The following is a 23,978-nucleotide window of genomic DNA, read 5'->3' as shown; positions in this document are numbered from 1 at the left end:
CAGGGATTGAATCCAGAGGAACTCGGCCACTGAACCACATCCCTGGCCCTGTTTTGTATTTTGTTTAGAGACAGGGTCTCACTGAGTTGCTTAGCACCTTGCCATTGCTGAGGCTGACTTTGAACTCATGATCCTCCTGTTTCCGTCTCCCGAGCCACTGGGATTATAGGTGTGCATCACTGTGCCCAGCTCTATATGTTATTTTAAAAATTATTATATGATTTCCCATGGTGTTCTCAAGGCTTTGAAGATTTTTGATTTGTAATCTTTTTTTTTAAAAAAATATGCTCTTATCTTTTTTATTTTAAAATTTGTTTTAGTTATAGATGGACACAATATCTTTATTTTTATTTATTTGTTTTTTTATGTGGTGCTGAGGATCAAACCAAGGGCCTCCCACATGTGAAGAAAGTGCTCTACAACCCCCATCCCTGTAACCATTTTTGATAGGAAGAAAAAAATAAGCTAACAATCAAGTAGTAGTGATTATTTAATAAGATACTGAAAATATACTTTCAAATGGAAAGAAAAGGAAGGGCAATGAAGTAAATAAAATATATTTAAGTTGTAGTCTTATGTCCCTAGAAATTGAATTCTTATTTTAATTATCACTCTAATAAACATATTTAATACACTGACTGTTAGCAAGGCAGTAGAAAAGGCTACTATTTGAACTAAGGAACTGTGCTGAATCCCTGTTCCACTAGTTCAGAGTTCATAACCTCAGGTTCCTTATCTGTACAATGGAACTAAAAATAAATAACAGATAATGTGTGTAAAGAGCTTAGTGCAAAATCTGGCACAAAGGGCACTCATAATAATAGTATCACCTGATTTGGACGATTACTTTGGTGACATTATTAGATAAATAATTTTATAGAGTTTTGTGAACTAATAAGTATTAGATATTTGGACCTAAATGAGTAAGATTGCTATTTATTGTTTACCTTGCCATAAATAAAACACTCGTCATTAAATACATGGGTTTTTAAGATTTCCCTTCCTTGGCAGGTGGCCATCAGCTTGGTGCCAGGCCTTAGTGAAGACCTTTTGGCACTATGGGACCAGTTAAGCACTGACATGTAAGTAAGGCTCTCCAAGAGTAAATTTCTCATCTTTCCCCATCTAGGGAGAATGTTAGCAAAAGTGGAAGAAAAGCCTTTCTTTGTGTACCTAACTACTGAAGTGGTCTGAAAAAGCTAAAACTGCTATTTGGCCATGTGTCAGAGCAGCTCAGAGCTGTCCTGTGTTACTTTCACTGAGCTTCATCACCTCTCTTCTCGTCTGGCCCTCTGCACACTCGCTCTGCTGCGTGGTGAATGCGCTTTGCTTATTTCCCCCTCTTGTCAGGACTAAGGACACAAGTAACAGAATCTCAAAAAGAAACTGCTAGGTGGTTCTGGCACTGAGAAATCTGCGCAGAAAAGGCAGGCTTCAGGTGCAGCTACAAGACGCCCACTTGAGGCCAGAAATGACAGCGACTGTATATTGTGTGCCCCAATCCACCTCCAGCTTGGCCAAAGGCTAACAGCGCTGAACAGCCGGCAGGCGCTCAAATATTTGTTGAATGTCCACACTATACAAACTGTATTGAGTCAATCGTATCCCAACCCAGAAAATAATCGAGCTGTGTTTGAGCTGAATCGGTGTCATTTCGCAACTATAAAATCTGTCTTGTCTGCAGAAATTAAACACTTCAAAAAGCCTCTTTCTCCTCTCTTCTTTTTATGTACGTGCCCCTGACTTTTATAATTGGCACTTCAACTGAGCATCGAACAGAAACAGAGAACGGAGAGAGACTTTTCAATCTCGTCGAAACTATATTTTGAAGTGAACGGTCCTGGTCTCACTTTTTTTGCGCTCAGGTTCAACTCTGGGCATTATGTTCAGGTCGGAGAGTTGCCCTCCCCTCCCCCAACCCCACTCCAATCTCCTCAGAAAGCGTGTAGCAGTGCGTATAGAGAGGTGAAGGGTGGTGGGGTCACCGCAGTCCTAGCAGCCGAAGGTGGGCGCTCACCTAGCCCCGCCACGCAGCCACTCCCTGCCTTTGCAAACTGTGCTCCCTGGCGCCCAGGTACCTGGGCCCCGGCCGCGGTGGCGGCACGCGCACGCGCACTCCACGGCCCCGTGCCCGCTCCTCAACATTCCATTCCACGTGTTGCTTGTTGTAGGCGCCACAGGTTCCCCACCTGCGCCGGGGCGCGCGGCCACTCTGCCTTCGGGCTCTGAGAGAGCACAGGGCCGGCGCGTTCCGGGATGGCCAAGCAATTCCCGAGGAGCTAAGGCTCACCCCCAACGCTAACTCCGCCTATTCAATCCCGGCGGCTCCCCTTCTCCCCCCTCCCGGTCCTCCTCCGGCTCCTGCCCGCCCCTTTCGCCCTGGTGGTAGGAAATACTCCAGTATCTAACTCGACGTGTCCGGAAAGCCCTGGCCAGTTTCCCTTTCGCTCTGCGGCCGCTGCTGCCAGCACCGCGGCTCCCTCGAACCCGCGGGTGCAGCTGCCGCGGGTGAGACGCCTGGGGGCGACGATCCAAGCGGCGGGGCTCCCCTAGAACCATGCTGGACCCGTCTTCCAGCGAAGAGGAGTCGGACGAGGGGCTGGAAGAGGAGAGCCGCGATGTGCTGGTGGCGGCCGGCGGCTCCCAGCGAGCGCCACCGGCCCCGGCTCGGGAAGGGCGGCGGGACGCGCCGGGGCGCTCGGGCAGCGGCGGCGCAGCCAGACCCGTAAGCCCGAGCCCCTCTGTGCTCAGCGAGGGGCGAGACGAGCCCGAAAGACAGTTGGACGAAGAGCAGGAGCGCAAGATCCGCCTGCAGCTCTATGTCTTCGTGGTGAGGTGCATCGCTTACCCCTTCAACGCCAAGCAGCCCACTGACATGGCCCGGAGGCAGCAGAAGGTGAGTTGCGGGACCGGGTGCCTCCTACTGCCACTTCTTCCCGGGGTTTCTCTTGGGAGAGCTCCAGGGCACCTGCCTCCGTCCTCTGCAAACGGCAGGATATACTATATTTTTGTTAGTCTTTGGGGACAAGGGAATCTTTGGGGCAAGACAGTGCTTTCGTGTGCCGGGTATGAGGCTGCAACGGATACATATCCCTGTGACCCGCGCTGACAGCTTCACCACCCTTGTAACCCAGACAGACGGACCTACAGTGGCCGCCCTGCAGTAGTTGCATCTGAGCTGGCTGGGCTATGGTCGGATTAGAATGCAACTCCCATCAACTTCAATTTCTACCTGCAGTGGTGCATTCCTGTTCACCTAGCCTGGTGTGGTGTTGCTGGAACTGGGCTTTGCTGTGGGTCAGAATGAGTGCGTAGCTAAGTGAAACAGGTGGAGTCTGAGCACTCTTCTGTTAGGTAGAGAGATCTTCACTAGGAAAGGGTAGAATTTTCCTTGGTAAATAAAAAAAAAAAAAAACAAAGTTAAATTTATAAGTTATCTGTGTTGTCATATAGCCAGGACATCAAATGCAAACACTGTAGAAGGTACAGCTTTGTAGAGTGGCTGTAGGTAAGTAATTCCTGGCCTGGACAGGCCTGCTGAAACCCACTATTGATGAAAAATAATGGATTGGTGCAATTGCTTTGTTTTGGGCTCTTTCCACACAAAGAGAAGGAGTTTGTATCAGGAGAAATGTTTGCCAACTTGAGTTTTGAAACAAGACCCCAGGGGTCTGATGCTCTATGTAGACAAAGGTAATGACTCCAATTGCCATAATTGGATAAATGTTTACAATAGAAACTGTCTAGGAAATCTTTTTAATAGAATGCTGAACCTGGAAGGTTTTGTAAAATTCGGTAATAGTCCCTTTAGTTTGTGGCAAGAGCAGGAGAACCAGAGAGATTGTAGTTTGCTCAAGGCATACCTAGATGCACAGTCCTTTATTAAAAATTTTCTGTAGTAGTAAATTCAGAATGTGAAGCATTTCTCTGAGGTTTTGGATATCCTTTGAATTGACTTTGGAAATATAACTGTAGGTGGGAGTAAATGTAGTCTCCCCACCCCTTTCTAACAGTCCCCCACCTCCTCCCCAAACCTTCTGAACTCCATTTACCCAGCATGTTTTTTATTGAGGTATAATAAATGGAAAATGCTGTATATGTTTAGTGAATACAGCTCATTGAGTTTGGTGTAATTAACAATACTGTACTACATAGAATTTTCTAAGATGATAGATTTTATATTAACTGTTCTTTGAAACTTTTACAAACAGGCACAGACTGCGGGGTACACACCTGCAATCTCAGCAACTCAGGAGTCTAAGGCAGGAAGATTGCAAGTTCAAGGCCAACCTGAGAAATTTAGTGAGACTATGTCAAAATAAAGAAATATAAAAAAGGGCTGGGGACATAGTATAGTGGTCAAGTACCCTGGGTTCATTCCCCAGTACCAAGTGGGGAAGGCACAAAGTGAACAGCTCTTTTGGATTTCTTTATTCTCTTGAAGTGTTTTATGGGTGCTTCTCAACAGAAGAAGGCTAATCACATAGATCCTTCAGGTAACCCAACCCTTTATGGAGTTCACAGACAGAGCTTTAGAGATCTTGAAATCCTCTAGGCCTACATCTCATGTTGGAGCAGAGAAATAATTCAGAGTAGCATTTCCCAGACCAAACCATTTGGCACAACAGGAGCCACCATTCTTCAGGTCAGGGTTGAATGCCTATTTTTTTTTTTTTCTTTTTCTTTTTTTTTTTGTAAGCCTGCTACTCCACTCCTAGATGAGACCGTATGTCCTTATTTGTTGCTTGAGCTTAGTCTGTTCCCAGGTACTCACCCATTGCATCTTCTCAACTCTAGGTCAAACAGCTACCTACTTTAGTAGTTATTCTTAAGTATAGTTTTCACATTTATGTTGTAGTATCAGCCCATGCATAGTATTGGAGAGTCAACCAGTCTTCACTTTTACCCTTTGTATTATACTTAAGATTGTTTTTAGTGTGTTTAAGTCCAAAACCAATGTTCAGTAGAATCGAATCTGTTTCTATTTGGAACATTATGCTTGAATATGCTTTTGCAAAAGGTTGCTTACTAGTAGTTGACTTGTACTGTGAGTACTTGTTGCTTTTTTGTTATTGGAGAGTCTCCCTTAGTTGTTCAAATAGTGTAGATCTCTCTGACTTCTGTTCAAATAGAATGTTTGTTTCTCCAGAAATTATTTGAATTGGTAACCAGGTGCATTCACAGTACTACTGAGGAGACTATTGATATAACCTTATCTAGAGATTACCAAAAATAACTCCAAACTTCAAAAAAGAAACAAGGCTCCACATATATTCTGTGCAAAAATATTTTAATGCTTAAAAATGTTTGTTTTCTAAATGTTGAGACTATCAAGCATAATCAGATGAATTTTAATGAATTTTTAAATTTTTATTAAGGGGAAGGCCATATAGCAATGCAAGGATTGTATTCAAGACTTATTCAAAAGGCCCCTCCACTTTCTTTTTTCTTTTTACAAAGCATGCTGCTTGCTAAAGGGAGCTGTAGCAATTCTTGGCAGTCAAGTTTCCTCCTAGGACAAAATGAAATGGGAATTTAACTATGTTCATGTGAATTTGACGCACAAGCCAATAATTAATGCCAAAAACTTACTTTAAATCTTGAATTATACAGTTGGGTTACATAAAAGACATAACAGGATAATTGCAAAATCACTAATCCATTGTATATTTTTATTCTGTATCTAGAAGTCATCAGACATCCAGTAAAAAGATTTAATAGCTTAAATTGTTGTCATTGAAATGCGTATTGCTGCTTACTCACTTCTCCCAACTTTGAGAATTTGGAGACTCAGAAACTGAGATCTGAAAGGGTCCTCATTTTGTAAGTGAAGGAAATTAATCACAGAGAAGAAGAGTTTTACCCCGGAGACCAGGACTCAGGATTCTCATCAAAGCCCTTTTATTGTAGGGCTGGATGGCTTTATGAACAAGAGCTGAGCCACAGTTTTATTTTATTTTTTCGCTTGTCTAAAATGGCCCACAAAACTAATAAGAATTGTGTCCAGAAACTGTTTGAGAGATTAATATCATTAAACACAAAATTAACTAAAAATATGTCTTTCTTTGCTTTTGGCCAGGCTATTTCAACTTGGAAGAGTAAGAAATGTCAGCTTATGCTGGTCATGCCCTCTGATTCTCTCCATCCCGGGGTGAATATGGGCTAGATAATGTGAGAGCACCATACTGTGGTGACACTGTCCAAGTGAACATATCCAGGGCTGCATGCATGATAGGAGTATGAAGTCACAGCCATCACAAACTGTTTTCAATGGTGAATAGTGCTTATAAGCCCCAGTGCTTACTTATTTTCCTTGATTAACTTTATGCCATCAGAGTGCTAACAGTTATGAAGTTTGCAAGACTTTAGATCATTGGAAAAGGTGGGATTAGTGTTGAATCAAGAACAATAATATCATAGTGAAGCGTACCATGTATACTTAATAAAGGCAATTATTGAAATCATTAAGAACCTGGGGAAAAATTATAAAAGGGTCCTTGGAGGTTAAAAGGTAGGGATACTATGATAATCAAAATGGTCAACATAGAAGGGGTTAAGAATATTCTCTTACGGAGGTATATTTGCCAGTTGCCAGTCTGAATTCAAAACCACATTTATGGTGCATGTTACTTAAAGTGATCATAATTTGGGTTAACCAGGTCTATAAGTTTGTAGTCAATGATTTCTCTTTTCATTATTTTTGTTTATATTAGTAAAAGTAAAGTTGGAAAAGAGCCAACTATTAATTTTTTAACTAGAAAAAAATGAAGAGGGCATTAAAAAGATTAACATGTCTCCTAATAACTTTCCATATGGTCCACATGCTCATGTTCTTTACATTTCTATGTGTATTGCAATTGTGTCTTATTATTATTTCCTGCGCCGCCTTATTAAGGCACAGGAAATGTGCCTTATTAAGTAAACCATTTTATATAATGACTCCTACCGCTTTGCATAATTTTCCTTGATAATTTTGAGTTTGAGAAGTATATACAAATAATACTGTGAAGCTGCAGAAAATTTTCCTAGGTAAAATTGATCTGCAGGAGAGCATTAGGAAAAATAGTATTGAGTAAAATAATATGCAGTGATTTTCTTTTTGCCTCCAATTCTCTCATCCGAATATTATAAAGGTTGAGCATCAATAATCTGAAAATCCAAAATCTTTCAAAGTCTGAAACTATCTGAATGTTGACAAATGGAAAATTTCAGGCCTGCTGTCATCTGACCAGTCACAGTCAAAACACAGGCACACTAAAAATATTGTATAAAATTACCTTTTGTCTACGTGTATAAAGTATATAAAAAACAAATGAATTTTATATCTAGACTTGGGTCCCATCTCCAAGATACTTTTCTTTTGGTACCAGGGTTGAACCCAGGGGCCCTTAAACCCTGAGCCATATTCCCCAGCCATTTTTATCTTATTTTTAGTTTGAGACAGTGTTTTGCCAACTTTCTTAGGGCCTGGCTAAGTTGCTGAGGTTGGCTTTGTTGCGATCCTCCTGTATCAGCTGCCCAAACTGCTGGGATTATTGGCATATGCCACTATACCTGACTCTTGAGTATATCTTGATATATACACACACACACACACACACACACACACACACACAACCAAAACAAAACAAAAAAAAAACCTTGAAACATGTCTGGTCCCATCAAGCATTTCAGATAAGAGTTATTCAACCTGTTCAGTAAAGTCACCCCTTTCTCTCACTTTGGAAATAGTAGTCCCCCCTCCCCCCACTCCCAAGTCTTCTGACTGCTTAGGTTATTCCCACACTCAGGAGCTCAGGGAAAGAGCCAACTTTATAATAAATGAACTACAGATTTGCAAAGGCTGGGATCACTTTTCTTACAGCCATTGTACTGAGTGGTATGTTGCCTTACCTTTGAAGCTTAAAACACATCTGTGGCCTGGTGCTGAATGTTCTTAGCATAGTGCATGTCATATAAGAACTTACTACATGTTAGGATACACACAAGCCTAGATTTAGTTAATGTCTCAAAGAATTAGTGTAGAGGAAAGATAATATAAAGGCAAAATAAAAATGTCTCTCACTCTTTGGAAACCAGTGTTCCTAAAACATATTCTGAGAACTCCAGGGCTCACACTATCCTTCTAAAGAAAACCATAAAAAAGGACATACCTATTGGTATGGAACTGATGACTTCAAATACATCTTCCTACTGTCAGTACCAGACCTCAGAGGCAAGAAAATAGCATTGAAACCCCACAGTATGCCTTTTTTGCCTGCAGGTTTCCATCCAACTTGGTAGTAGTCTAAAAAGCCACACTCTGAGGGAGATAGGATCATTTATTCTCTGATAAGGGAATACCTTGTCCTTTGGGGAATGAGTCTGAAGCGAGGCATTAAAGAAAGTCCTCAGGTAGGACTTAAATTCATGTATGAAGATGTGAATTTGGTGTCAACATACCTTATATATAATCAGAGATATGATGAATTATTGTATAATGGTGTTTTCAGAATTGTAATGCAAAATAAATAAATAATATCTCAGAGAGAGGACACTTGTGGAGGGTTAGACGAATCAGGTGAAGCAACAAGCAACTAAGACCACAGCACCTAGTTTGGTGAAATGAGTTGTGCTAATGAGAACTCAAATGGATTAATTGATATTGCTGTCTGCTTCTTTAGTTCAAAAATGAAGTTAGCTGTTGTTTTGATATATGATGACTACTTTTAAAGTGAAATAAAATATTAAAATTGTATGTTCTCTTTCTTTTTGTTTTGTTTCAAATGGAAACAGCTTCATTTGTAGTCTCCTGAGATAAACAACATAGTTTGTAGGTCATTAAAGACATTCAAAACAAAAGTGATTAAACTGATGGCCAGGTGATAAAGTATGGGAATTTGGAGTGGAAAAATCCTACCAGATATTGTAACCTATGAAGCAGGCTACTTTTGAATTGTGGTGCTACTTAAATGCATTTCAAATTAATGAGACCTTATTTGATTAGGAAGTAAGAGGTGGATTGCATACTCATGATGCTATTTCAGTTTTTAGGCAGGAAAAGAACTAATGATGGTAAAAAGTAGACATATCCTTGGGACAAAGGACATATTCCCTAGAATTTGAAGAGTAGGTAAGCATTACATTGTGGAATTATTGTCCCAAATCTCTAACATTTTATGATCACTGTATTCAGACTGCCTAAAGGTTTTTATATGATTTCCTTTCTTAAGAAAAATTATGATTCTTATCTTTGGCTGCATGTTAGAACCACCTGGAGAGCTTTTAAAAATCCCATTATCCAGGTTATACCACCAACTAATTAAATCAGCCTCTGGGGGTATAATCTTAGTTTCCCAGGTGATTTCAATGTACAGCTAAGGTTGAAAACCACTGTCTTAAAGAGAAGCTACAGGAAAAATGGCTTATTTTCATCTAGGAAAGGGGAAAGTGTTTGCAATAATGAGTGTGGCTACTGAGCAATTAAATGGTTGTTCCATACTAAGGAAAAGGCAATAGTGATATTCTAAGCAAGGAACAAAAAAGGACATCTAAGTAATAATCTAGAGTTCCTTGAGTTAGGACAGAGGGAAGCCCGTGCATATGTATTTGGACTTTTAAAAGGTGCCTTAATTAGGTGATAAGCTGGAGGCTGTTAAATTACATTAGCACTTGTAATTTATTCATTATAAGACCATGGATAGATTACTACATTAGCAACGACAGAAAGTAAATATTAGATGCTGAGCATGAATGGTGCTTTCCATTCCAAACTGAACTGGGAGGGAGGACCCAGTGAAATCTTAAAGTTGGCAATGACACTAATACCCAACTGAAGAGTCACTTTCACAGAGGTCTTACAAGAGCTTTAGTGGGCAGAGTGTTTCCTCTGTGTATGCATTAGTAATGCATACAGGTTTTTCAAAAAGTAAACTTTAAACTGGACACGATGGTGCACATGGCTTGGGAGGCTAATGTCAGGAGGATCGCAAGTTTGAGGCAGCCTCAGGAACATCGTAGCAAGAATCTGTCTCACGATAAACATAAAAATAAACAAGGGCTCTTTTGTAGCTTGGTGATAAAGCACCCCTAGATTCAATCCCCAGTGCCCGAAAACAAAAAACGAACATTGGAAGGCATTCCCAAGTAATTGTCTTATTCAGTAAAGTTCTTAGAATTATTTAAAGAAAGATTTATTTATGAACATTTTTATATTTTTCTGCCATCTTCAAAATCCTAGCACTCATCAAGTAGACAGTACAGGAGAAGTACAGGACAGTCTTTGATTTCCTCAAATTGTGTTATTGGATTAATCACTGATTTGCGATTGGGAGCTTTCTACTTTGGAAAGCATCATTGTTCTCTGCTTTTCTCCTAGAAACTTTATGACTTCAGTTTGTAAGTGTTATGGCTTGAATATCTTCATTTTTATAACCTTGAAGTTGGTGATGATTTTTACAATAGAAATGTTACTGGGCAAAGGGTCTGGGTGATTTAAACTGTCTAATAGCTGAGATGATATGTAATTTGATCCTTTGTGATTGCTTGTGAGGATGAATGTGTGTGTCTGTGTGTGTTCAAATGTCCTTTTCTCATATTTCTATTGACATTTTGGTTTTGCTTATTAATCACTAATATTGAAAGGATCGTGTTCCTTTGTGGAAGGTATTTCGGTAATCTGCCTTTCATTTGGTTTTTAGATACACTTTAATTGGTCTTTCCTTAATAACTTCTTATTTCTCATTTATGCTCTTAGACAATAATCAGTTACCCATCTGGAATGAAAGTTTGAGGTGAGGTGTTGAATTTACTTTTTCTCACAAATAGCTATGCAGTTGTTGCAGTCTAAATTTTATTAAGCTTTAAGACCAAATTAATTATGTTGTTTCCTTCATAAATTCGCTTGTCAACTATTTATTGAGCCAATAATATGTGAGTTTTACACTAACCACATATCTGAGGATATAGCATAGGGAGTAAAAACAAATTCTTTCATGGGCTCACGTTCAGTAATTTATATGTAGTTTGTATGTGAATGTTTTTCCTTACATGCCTTTCTGAGTTACCTAATTGAATACATTAATTTATTTTTTTTCCTTTGGACCATATCATGTATTTTGCTCTATAATTTTGACTTATGACAACTATATTATACTATTTTCTGATGGGATTGATTTATTCTTCTTTATAAAAAAATTCCTTCCTTTCATTATGATTCTCTTTCTTATCCCTCTTTAAAAAATAGCACACCAGGACAAAATATTTGCTCAGCCTCTTTCTTCTCTTGCACTCTTTCATTGTATGAACACATTTCATCTCTCTGGGCCCTGGTACTTCATTTGTTAAGTGGGGATAGTCACACCACAGAATTCCTATTATGATTGCAGGAGATGATGTGTATAATTTTCTTGGTGTTGTGCCCACTGCATGCATATACTTCACTTTAAATGCTCTCACTTTTATTTGCCAATTTAAATGCCTGTTTGGAAAACAATGGTATTTTTACTATAGCCAATCTTCTAGCTAGTAGCATAGCATATCTCTTTATTTAGTCAAGCCTCTTATTTTTTTTTAATATTTGAATACTTTTTATTTTCATGATACAGAAACCTCCCTAAGGAAATTAAGACCAAAGGAAATGGTTAAACCTGAACATTTTTATACTAGGTTTGATAAAGAACCGAAAATTATGGGAAAACACCATAAGACAAAACGAAGTGTGAACTAAGAATAATGAACTTTTTTTTTTTAATTTTTTATTGTTGGCTGTTCAAAACATTACATAGTTCTTGATATATCATATTTCACACTTTGATTCAAGTGGGTTATGAGCTCCCATTTTTACCCCATGTACAGATTGCAGAATCACATCAGTTACACATCCATTGATTTACATATTGCCATACTAGTGTCTGTTGTGTTCTGCTGCCTTTCCTATCCTCTACTATCCCCCCTCCCCTCCCCTCCCCTCCCCAAGCCTCTTATTTTTGGGTAATGTTTTGTAGTTTTCATTATGTTGACCCCTTGCATTTATAATGTAGGTTATTTAAAAGTATATTTTGTTCCTATTGTGACCTATGATTTCCTGTTTTGTTTATTCAGTTTTGGATAAGTGGGAAACTTTTTTGTTGCATTATAATTATACATCATAGTGGGTTTTATTGTGCCATTTTTGTGCATGGACATAATTTGATCAGTCCCATTCCCTAGTACATTCCTTTACCTTCCATTCCGCCTCAATCTACTTGTTCTACTCTACTGATCTCTTTCCTATTATTATTATTTTAATTGGCTCATTATGTATAAAAATATACATATTGGTTATTTTAATTGGTACATTATATATTTTATGTAATTTGCAGGATTCATTGTGTATATTCATACTATATGTAGCAGAATTTGGTAGATTTCATTCCCTAGTACTTCCCTATGCCCTCCCTTCCTTACCTACATCCCTTTATTCTTTATTGGTCTTTTATTTTCATGAGGTCCTCCTCCCCCCTCTTTTTTATGGGTGTTTTTTTTTCTTTCTTGTCTCCCCCACTCCCAACTTCCACATATGAGAGAAAACATTTGGTCCTTGATTTTCTGAATCTGACTTATTTCACTTAGCATGATGTTAAAATTCTGATTTGTTGTTGTTATAACTGTTCATTTTGATTGTACACAGTTAACTAGTTGTTTTGTTTAGCATTGATCCTTCCAAGTTTTCTGATAGGGAGTCGAATCATGTGTTGATAGGGGTGACTTTATCTGGTCCTCTCCAGTATCCTTACCTTCCTTGTGTTTTATGTCACTACTTGTTAGAATGTCCAGAACAATATTTGTACTTGTTACCAACACCCTTGTCTAATCTTTATTGGGGAATTTTTTTGGTACTTTACCATATTATGTATGTATTTTGGTACATTTGATACATTTCCAGATTACATATTGGTTAGGATTTAGGATGGGTATTTTCATTATTAAATAGTTATATTTTTATTTTTATTGCATTAATAGGATAAAAATCAGGAGTTGATGTTGAATATTATCAAATTTCCTTTCTTCGTCAATTGAGGTGATTGATTGCTTAGTTTTGTTAGTGTTTCCATATTGGATTATTGGGTTTCCTGTTATTAAGCCATATTTGCATTTTCAAGATAATTTCTGATTATGAGTTTTTTAACACACCTTTGATATTTTAGTTCCCCATGGTTTTATTTCTTCTTTTTTACACTGATAGTCCTAAGAGAAAGATTTATTATTTTCTGTTTTGAAAGTAATAAATCACAGGTTTGGTTTTATGGAACAATGGTGTGAAGTGAGAAACAGTTTACTTTTATCTTTGCTCTTGAAGAGTGTATAACTACTTGTATTTTGGGAAGAATTTATTTATTAAATTATCTACATCTAGAACTTAGTTTAGATTTTTTTCTTTTATTTTTTCTTTGTCTATTAGAATTCCTTCTTATTTCAGGTAAAAAAAAGTGATAATTGAATGCTTATATGATCAGTCATATTTTCAAGTTTATTAACAAAGAATTGAATTTATTTTGTCTATCTTTTACATTGATTAAAAGTCTTTAGAGTATATTTTCCCTTTTGAAAATCTTCATTAGATTTGTCAGATCATCTTGTCTGTAGAAATATACCTGTTTATGAAATCTGTTGTTTCAATAATCAGTAGTCTCGGACTGAATTCTTTTTCCTTTTTAAGGAGGCTTAGGGAAGGGAAATCATAAGAGTATATTTCTTTCATCTGACTTCTTGGTTAGGATTATTATATTCTGCTTTGTTGTAAGATAATGAAAATAGACAAAGCTATAAATTTATCTCAATACAGTTTGGCATCAGCTCATATGTTTTATTATGAAACTTATTTTTAATGAAATATTCAATCCTCTTTCAGTTTTTTTTTCTTTTTCCTTGAACAAGATAGTTAATCAAAAGAGTACTTTAAAAATTTCAAGTATTTGAGGATTTTTGTTTTCTTTTTTATTAATAGATTTTAAATTTTGTGTTGGCAGAGAATGTGGTTTACTGACTATTCTTAGTGTTGTAGTATATAATTAGTTTTAAGTTTTCTAGCACATTCGGTGTGTATTCTGTCATAGGGATTAAAGTTTACTATATGTTCAATAAATAGCATTATTACAGTAATCATTCCTATATTTTTGTCTTTTTCTGTCATAAACTGTTCAATATAGTGTATTAATTTATTTTGCATTTCTGGACATATCTAACTCATGAATTTTGATACCAGCCTGAGCAGTGCCTAGATTCATAAGTACAAACTTACTAAAAAGTAACTCCCTTTGATTCATTTTATGTATATATTAGACAAGGACTCTATTTGGTTGAGATTTAAGACTGAAACTTCTTTTGTTTGGGCATGTTTATCAGAGACATAAATATCCATATTACATACACACCCATAATCACCTACATATGCACATTTAAGCATGTATATATACGTATCTACATATGCATCTACATGTGTGTATATATAGATGCATTTTTGGATATTCTATGTTGCATAAGATTATTTTATACATTTGTTGCCTGATCTTTGCGTAGTAAAGGGATTTGAAACATTTTCTTAGTCATCACTAATGTCTAATTTTATTGCTTTCCCTTTTGTTTACTATTTTCTGTTTCTTTTGGATTTTGTTTTCTTTCATTTGCCACATGGACACTCTTTGTTACCTTTTTAATATATAGGGTGTGCCAGGAACAGTGTGTTTGTGTGTGTTTGTGTGTGTGTGTGTGTGTGTGTGTGTGTGTATGTATTACCTTCTCCTAAGATCACTCTCAGGGGCTCTGGCTGCCTGTGTTTCAGGGCACTTGGCTGTCTCTTCCTGGACCTAGGGACCTGAGGAATGACACTGTACTAGCCTTCGCCTGCTGGACTCTGGGGTATGCTTACTGTTATGACTTAAAGGGCAAAGCACATGTGTTTTAAGAGGCTACATTTCCAATTTTATTCCTGGTTTACAAAGTTAGTAGACATTACTTTGGAAACTGGGTTATAGTTTTATCTTTAGTCTACAGTGTTGTTGCCCTTTTGAAAAATATATAAATTTCTGGATCTACATGAATTTTCTTTATTGGAAAGTGGGAAAAAAGAAATTCTGCTACCATGAAACTTGCATTCTTACTACTTCAAATTAAGGGAAATATATTCCAAATTCTATTTAAGGAGATGAGTCTTAATTTGGTTCTCTACCAAAAAAAAAATATCTAAAACTCAAAATACTGTTTTAGCTAAGTGTTTAAGAAGTGCTGAATATCATCAAAGAATTCTGAAATGTAACAAGACAACTCAAGCCTCCAAGCATGAAGCTTTCATTTTTTTTTTTTTTTAATTAGAAGGGTTGTCTGTATTTCTAATCAGTAGTAAGCAGGAGATTGAGAAGAAGACCATTCTTATCCTTATATCCATGCTTCAACTAGGCCCAGTCTATTTTTACGAATTTTATATAATGAACTTCTATTTAAGGCTTTCTCCAAAGAGATAAAACTTCCTATTTATTTATAATGAAGTTCATTGTTTCAGAAAAAATATGCCTGTGACAGAGGAGAAGTCTAAAATGTCACAGTAATTTTGAAAAATTAGTCATGTGACTTAGGTATATCATACCATAAGAAATGTCCATGGAGTTTTATCACCAGATCTTGAATCCTATACTTTGAACTTGACTTTTCCCCCTTCATTTTTATCTCCTTACAACTATTTAAGAGATAAGTGATTTGGGGGAAATACAGTTTAATCCCCCATAGATCTTACTATAAGAGCCTGAAAGGTAATAGGTGGGTTGAATTTATGATCCTTCAAATAAGTAGAGGTGAAAAAGCCAATTATTTGGTGCTGAGGGGATGAATGGGCACCAGAATTAAAATTGAGGATTGTCTTATGTTATGGATAGTAATTATCAGCCATGGCCTTGGATGAGGTGACCTAAGAGAGGAGAAATGTCCCAAGAAGATTCGAACAACTGGCCATGAAGAACTTCAGGATGTAAGACAGGGGAGAAGGTTGAAATGACAAAGGAATGGAGAAGGAACAACCAGACAGACATAAGAGAACTGGGATGGTCTGGGTCACAGAAACTGTGGAAAGAGCCTCTTAGCAGAGGGAGTAGGAAATGATGCCAGGTGCCCCAGAGAGGCTAGCTAAGGTGGACTTAACAGGATGGAGTTGACCCCAACGTAGAGACGCTAGGAACCCATTTTAGGTTTGATTTCACACAACCCACTTTTCCACATATTGACATTCTTAAACTATGTATTTTGTGTGCTGAATTCAGCCTTTCTTAGTTTAGCTGGTGAACAGCTTGAGTTTTTACTTCATAGCTTTCCCACCCAACAATTAAGCTTCAGCAGTGTTGCTCTTTGTATAGACTTTTTTTTTGGGGGGGGGGACTATATGTATTCACATAACTATGTTATATATACATACATACACACACACATATACACGTATGTGTGTGTGTATATATAAAACCTCCATGTGTATTTGTTATGCTTTTGTTTTTTATAAAAGTGAATTGAAAATGATAAGCATACCTTTCAAATGTGGTGTAGAGACAAAGACCATGAAGTATGCTGCCCACAGTGAGTCTTCAACATCAATGGGGTACTTACTAAGTTTGGTTATTTTCATTTTAATTGCGAATGGAAAAAAAAAGCAAACTTAAAGTACTTATGCAAATGATGGCATACATAACTTAAAAGAGAAATGAAACCAGGTTGTAATGTATATTTCAGCTCAGTAGTTATGTATCTCTCCCCTCCTGCATCGTTTCCTTTCTGACTTTCCCATTTTCAATCTTGTATGTTGTTGCGGGAACCCTATCTATTACACAGTAGGGCTGTGCCATTTCTTGTCCTTTCTGAATTGCTGCTCCTCATCTATGGAATGCAATACTTGTGAAAGCAGTACTTTCTTTAGCAAATGCTGTACATTTTTACATAATCTATTATGTAACAAATTCCTGAAAAGCACCTGGTACAGTGCCTGGATGATATAGAAGCTCACAGAATTTCCTGTTTAAATCTTCTAATAATTCACAGGAAAAAAAAATTCACTCTATAAAGCATTTTTGATTTAGTCAACAAATACTGAGCAACATTTGAACAGCTGTTTGAACAGCATTATTTTGGATATTGAAGTATAGGTGTGGACTGGAAGCCCCTTTGAAGCTGATCCTCCAATAGAGGAGATGAGTGATCAACAGATACATGTGTATACATTCTTATTAAGGAAGATGGTGGGAGGACCTGCTATCAGTAGCTATTTCAGATAGGGTGCCTGGGTACACAGAGGAGCAAATAGCTGTTGAGCAGGGCTGAAGAGAAGGGTTGAGCTACTTAGAGATGGGAGTGGGTGAGGAAAGTATTCAAGCTGACTTTAACAGAAGGTATAAAATGCTTTGAGGTGGAATAAATATGGTTTTCTTATAAAGAATAGCAAAGAGGTCCAGGATGACTAGAATAGAGTGCACAGGGGGAGGTGGACAAAAATGTCTGGCAGGATGACAATGGCTAGCTTATGGAAGTTCTTCAGGGCACAGTAAAATGCTCAGAATTTAAGTGTGGTGATAAGCTGTTGGAAATTTTGAACAGGTGAGGGAAATGATCTGATTAAGATTTTAAAAGACCTTTTAAGTCTGATCTGAGAGTATATAGTGCCACTACGTAGAGTTACTTTGGGGGATGCTGTTTACTTGGAATTTAAGTCACCCCCTCTAGTGGACAAGAGTGGAAGCAGGAGGACCTGTTGGGCTTCACTAGTACAGGTTTGAATAGGGTGATAGCTGCAGGGGGTATAGAATATAGGCAGAGTATTCACTCAGTATTATTTAGTAAGTTCATAAGTACCTTGTAGTGAACCTTAGGACAAAAAAAATGTGCTATTTTGAGATGATAGAATAGCTGAATATATTTAAGTGTTTTTTTAAAAAATAATAAATGTATCTGTGTGGTGAAAAGTCTGGGCCATATAGAATTTACATCAAAAAGCAACAGTTCCCAGCCCCATTCCTACCCATTTAAACTCTTAACTGTTAGTTTCACTCCATTTTAAATATTATTGTTTTTCATTGTTCTAGCTAATAACTCAGAAATTGAAATAAGAGGCCTATGCTACCTTTCTTCATTTTTTAGATTTTAACCATCATTCCTACAAGGTGTGTCTGAAGGAGGAGGTTGGCTCACTCCCACAAGTATCTGGATCTCCTTTCTTCTACTTGGAGTATGGTTATTTTCGCTTTCCCCTTTTTACAAGCAGCGGAATTTTCAGTTGGTACATGATAATTGACATTTCTCACCTTCCCCGTCTCTCTTCTTCACCAACATAATTGTCCATGGAGTAATGTGGTTCAGTCCAGCTTTGTTATTTCTTTGTTATTTCTCCATACCAGGTCCCTTGAGATCATCAGTCTTAAGAAATTTGTAGAGGCAATGTCTTTGTTCTTACAGAATTCAAAAGATGGACCAGAGACTGCTGAGATGTGTCTTAGAGTGAAAGTGAGTCTTTCCAGAATAGAATCAAGTATGTGGCTTACATGATTGTCCCAAAGACTCGTCAGTAGCTGACTTGAGGTCAGAAGGATCCTGATTTGTCCCAGCTTTTCTTGCAGCTAGATGAATCCAGGAGACTAAATTCAGCCCAGTGGGTATGAATGAAAGTGATGTGTGCAAACCTACGAGCCATCCCTGAAGGAGGTGAGGGAACATATCCTCCCTGCTCTCTTTTTCTCTTTCCACTGGCTGGAGTATCAGTGTGGCAGGAGTTAGAATAGCCATTTAGATAGGGCAAGGGTTGCTATTTGTTGAGGATGGCAGAGCAACAAGTTGGAAGGAGCCTGGGATCCTGACAGCTTTGCAGAGGAGTACTGCCACCCATTTCAGACTTCTGTGTGAGAGAAAGTGAATGTCTATCATGTTTTTCATGTCTATCATATATATCATGTTTAAGCTAATTTATTTAAGTTAGTTTTCCTCCCTCTGTAGACATGGGGTCCATACTTTTTCTGCTGATGATAATTGCCGGAGTGTTAATTGCCTGTTGTCTTTTCCCCTCCTTTCTTCTTGCTCCATTTCCAGTCCTAGGTAAGGTACTTGATGTTCCTAGCTTCCCTTGCAGCTGCTGGTGACCTTGTGGTATACGTTTGGTGTACGGACAGGAGACAGACATTGTTAGCTTTGCTTTTTCCATCATCCTTTGATGTTCAGAGCCAGCACAGTCTTGTTGGAGCTGTAGCAACCATCTTGTGACTATGAGGAAAATACTCAGGGAATTTCTGAGACAATAGCTCAGACACACAAGTCAAACTATTGCCAACAGAACCTGCATGCAGACATTTTTTCTGGGAGGAAAATAATCTTCCAAGGTTGATGATTCATTGTCTGTAACCATTATTATGATGTCTTCACTTTAAGCAGTTGATTCTACAAATTGAAAACTACTTAATGGAGTTTCCATGATCCAGACTGACCACTTTTCTCTGCACAATCACATGGCATGCTTTGATTGAGTTTCTTTTCATGTATTCTTTTTTTCCCCTTACCTACCTATGTTCCTTCATTGCCAAATTATAAATCAGCAGTTCTCAGTGGGGATGGTAATACTCCCTTGTAGACATTGAAGAAAAAATTTTGAGGGTGTTTTTGGTCTTTCCCAGTGATTGGAGCTTGCTATTGGTATTTAGTAGGTAGAGTCAGGATTCTAGAAATCTCCTAAGGAGATTTCTAGAAGAATGGTGCTTCATCCTATATGATACTCAAAGAAGAATGGTGTTTCATCCTATATGATACTCAATATCCTGCTAATCTTTTATATAGATAAATACCTTATGATTATTTGAGCCTAATGTATAATGCTTTCTGAAATACAGAGCATCTTTTGTGTTGTTTAATAAACAGAATTTTTTTTGACAACTGGGCAAATTGAGGGAATACTCAACTTTATTTTGTTAGGAACTCTCTTGAATTGCTCACCATTTTGGAAAATAATGTCACCAACAGCAAGAATGCTTGTGATATTTGTTTTCCCAGTACAGGATGCTGTGTCAAGACTTCATTTTCAGTTGTCACATACTCCTTGATTTTATGGATATATACAAAAACTATTTAGCCCTTGTTTCAAAATGTCAGAAATAAAGAATGGTGTTGACAGTATTCAGTAAAATATTGCCTGACTTCCCTAAACCCAGATGTATTCATTATATTGTGGGTATGCACACCTAGTTTGTCTTCTAGACTGGTTATGTCTAAGCATTTACATACTGCAACATGCTTTTTCAATTATTTCATTTTATTGCTTTCTATTCCAGTTATGAATATTTCTTTTGTTCTTGAGAATATCTGTGCAGATAATAAAGCCTTGCTATACAGTTCATTTCTGTTTGGCCAAAAGGGTTATTATTTATCTATTTTTAAAGGGGTAGTTAACTGTTAGAATTCAGCAGGAAATAACTGTCCCATTCCAAGTGACAATACATTACAGAATTGGACAGGACTTGGGGAACCTGTGAAGGATGGGGAAGCAGACAGAGGTAAACCCTTACCTGCAGCCTAAATGGGAACAAGGAAGGACCTGCAGCCAGAACTGGGTGGGAGTTTCCACTGTGGAAGCCGCTGAGTGACAGAGCTCTGGTACATGAGGAATCTAGTTATTGTCAAACCCTGTGTGTCAGGGAAGGAGCCAAAGGAATAGATCTTCCATCTTTCTTTTCTCTGCCTCTGATTTTGTGCTGGTACCTCACCAAAAGGGAAAGTCAAAAAGAACCTGACAAGCAAAGACTGTTATTCACTGGTCTCCCAAGCCACAGAGCAGGGCAGAGGGGATCTGAAGGGCAGAGAGAATCCTCAGGACATGGGATGTCATGTTTTAGTGGGTTTGAGGATCACTGTTCCAGAGGACAGCATTAATCTCTCTGCTTTTGTCTTTTTTCCCCAGATATGACCTTCCTGTGGCTGCCTTTTGTCTTGCTCTAATCTGAACCCGTGTTTGGACAGATGCTAAGAGTCATCATTCTCTCTCCACAATTCTTTTGAATTGGAGTCACTGCTTTCTGATTCTCTCATTCTGTTTGAACCTTTTCCCATGTACCTTTGTAAGAAAGAGTATGTGATAAATTTTCTGATTCCATGCAGGTCTGAACTTTTCTTTGTCTTGCTAGGGAAATTGGCAAGGCATAGAATTCTGAGTTGGACTTATCCTCCTCTGAAGCTTGAAGGCATGGTACAGCCCCGTCTTCCAGCATCCAGTGTTGCTGATGAAAAGTTTGAAGTCTGGGTTCATTCATTTTTAAATGACCCATTTCTTCTTTTCTCAAGCACTTTTAATATTTTTGTCTTTCTCCTTGGGTATTCTAAAATGTAAAATAATTATTTAGCTTTTTTTTTTTTAATATGTAGAAGGTTTTGTTGGTTATATCTGAAGATGGGACCATGTCCTTCAACTCTGGGATGTCCTTTTATTCTTTGGGAGCTTGGGATGAGGGGCAGTTTGAAGGGAAGGGATCTATTTATTGTTCTTTAGGGTGAGACACCTCCTTGAAATCATCATACTATTTTTATTGGAACACTTTATAAATCCTGCAATGATCTGCTTGGATGAATTTTTCAATGACACTGTTAAGATTGTTGTTAACAAACAAGTATTTTCACTTTTTCTTGATTTGACTTTAGGCACGTGGACTAATATAGTTGGCATTGGAGAATCAAAGATCATTGCAACAGTATATTCATATTATCTAGGTAATTAAAATATTCTTTATTTAATGTTTTGGCTTTCTTTTTGACTTAGTAGTTTTATTTTTTATTCCCCTGTGTAATAATGAAGCCATTGACTGGAATAAACCCATAGATTCTAAAATGACCTTGATGTGATCAGAATGTAAACAGCTGGCTGGAGAAAGGAATTAAAACAAAACAAAACAAAACAAACAAACAAACAAAAAAAACAAAACAAAACTTGTTGCTCATTCTAGCAATATGCTTTTGTCTAGAGGCATTAATCAGATATTGCATACATTAGGATAAGAAGAAAAGTGGAAAGATTTTCGTATAATTATCCAGTTTTTTTTTTTTATAAATATATGAATCCCATGTTTAATCAATCATTTAAAAATCTTTGTAAGAATTCTTTGGTGTATTATTCTTTAAAGTAGTAAAACATTTAGTTAAGCCCAGTCAAACTGAAAATCTTAAGCAGTTTTAAGAACAAAACAATAATGGAGGAGTAAGGGAATTGGGAGTATATTGTGAAAAACAACTTTTGAGGTGTGTGCTAAGGTCAGAGAGAAGCCTGAATTCCATGAGAAACTTGTGGGCAGAAGTTGCCCAGTTCTTTTTATGTGCACGGCCCTCAGGCCCTGCTCCCTGACCATATCAATTTGTAATGGCCTTAGTAGGTAGTACCATCTGTGTTTTTTCCCACAAGAGCCAAATGCATGACAATGAGAACATTTTAACTTTTTATGAAGCGGCTTCTTTTATTCTCATTAAAACAGTTCTCTTTAGCATATTTTTTAAAAAATACTATACTTTTTACTTTTTTTTTTTCCCTTACCAGGGACCTTACTGGGCCCTGACTATTTTCGTTCATTTCAGAATTACATATTGCTATCCAGAGATTTCATAGAGGAATAGTCTCAGTATCATCAGGAAAATATATAGTTGAAAATGTCAAGCATACATAATGTGCCTGAAATATTAATGCTTATCAGTTTCTAAGATGTCGTTCTTCAGAGAAGGAAGGTTGAAAAGTAAGTGATAAAGCACATGTGGCTTTTGAAAGAAATGAGTAGGATTCAGTGGCGCTTTTAGGTTGTAGGAGTTCAGTCCCATCTTATTTCCATTTCTGCATTTTCTCAGAGACTCTTCGCAGCCTGAACAAGGTCAAACAGTTTGCTTATGATGGTGTCTGAATTTGAACTCTGGCTCCTGTCACCATGGTCTTTGCCTCAAGGGTTTTCTTTTTTGCTAATTAAGAACTAGTTTGTCTTGGGGGGAAAGAGCTCTTGCTTAAATTTTTTTATTAGAGTACAGTAATTTGGTAGTGTGTGGGCATATCATGGGACAAATCTTGTAACCCCCACAGCAGTACTGCTTACAGTCTAAATCTGATGTAGGCGACTTGGATATTTTCTATCTTGAGTGTCATCTTCAACAGTGGTTTTATGAAGGGGGCTATTTACGATTGTTTGAAAAGCTGTTTGAATAGGAAATCTTAAAATGTGATTGGACTTATGAATTCTCATAAACTATACTACAGCCGGTCTCAAAGCTAAGGAGATTATTGATCTTGTTGTAAGCTCCTGTCCTGGACTCTGTTTTGGGAGAGTTATCTCTATTTAACAAATAACTCAGCCTGAAAGTATTTTACTTTTTCAGTTTTTACTCTCTTTTGTTTCTTTATTCCTTGTATATCTCCAGAGTTGTCTTTTATGTTTGTGAACAAAGAAATAACATATGCCTGCAGTAAAGTACTTGGAAAGCTCAGAAACAGAGAAAGATAGAGTGGGAGACAGTTGTAATCTGACCAGTGGTAACGGTGAGTGCCAAGTAGTCGGGTCTTTATCACTGTTGTTTCCAAGGTTTTTCTTCATTGATCATGCCATGAACACAGTTTCCTGCCTTGCTTTCTTTTCTACCATTTAGTGTAATACACCAAATATTTTACCACTCAGAAAACTCTTGCAATGCTTTCTTTTTTAAATGGTTCTATATTCTTCTATATCAATCAATCATAATGTACTTAACATTTGTACTGTGATGACCATCTTCATGTGTCTTATGGGGAGATGAGGGGCAGATTTCACATTTTTAGATTGGTATTAGCCAGTTAAAGAGTGCACACACTCTGAGAGTCCTAGCACATATTGAATCATCATTAGATGAACAATAATACATATATATATATATATATATATATATATATATATATATATATATATAAATAAAATCCTGTAAATAGTTGTAAGAATACTCATCTCACTATAGCCTTG

The 23,978-nt window shown here is 37.5% G+C and overlaps 1 protein-coding gene across 3 annotated transcripts in view; it reads left to right on the top strand.

Annotated features, from left to right (window-relative positions):
* The first annotated feature begins 2,460 nt into the window (after positions 1-2,460).
* Cadps2 (calcium dependent secretion activator 2) overlaps positions 2,461-23,978 on the top strand; it is a 527,786-nt gene continuing 506,268 nt past the window's right edge. For all 3 annotated transcript variants that reach the window (XM_071612817.1, XM_071612816.1, XM_071612815.1), the window contains exon 1: positions 2,461-2,896. In XM_071612817.1, the coding sequence (XP_071468918.1) occupies positions 2,558-2,896 (339 nt within the window). In that variant the 5' untranslated portion in view covers positions 2,461-2,557. The remainder of the gene's footprint in view (positions 2,897-23,978) is intronic.

This window comes from Marmota flaviventris, chromosome 1 (assembly GCF_047511675.1).
Source record: "Marmota flaviventris isolate mMarFla1 chromosome 1, mMarFla1.hap1, whole genome shotgun sequence".
NCBI classification, from domain to species: Eukaryota; Metazoa; Chordata; class Mammalia; order Rodentia; family Sciuridae; genus Marmota; species Marmota flaviventris.
Note: the sequence above shows the minus strand (reverse complement) of the source record. Positions and strands in the feature narration are given on the sequence as shown.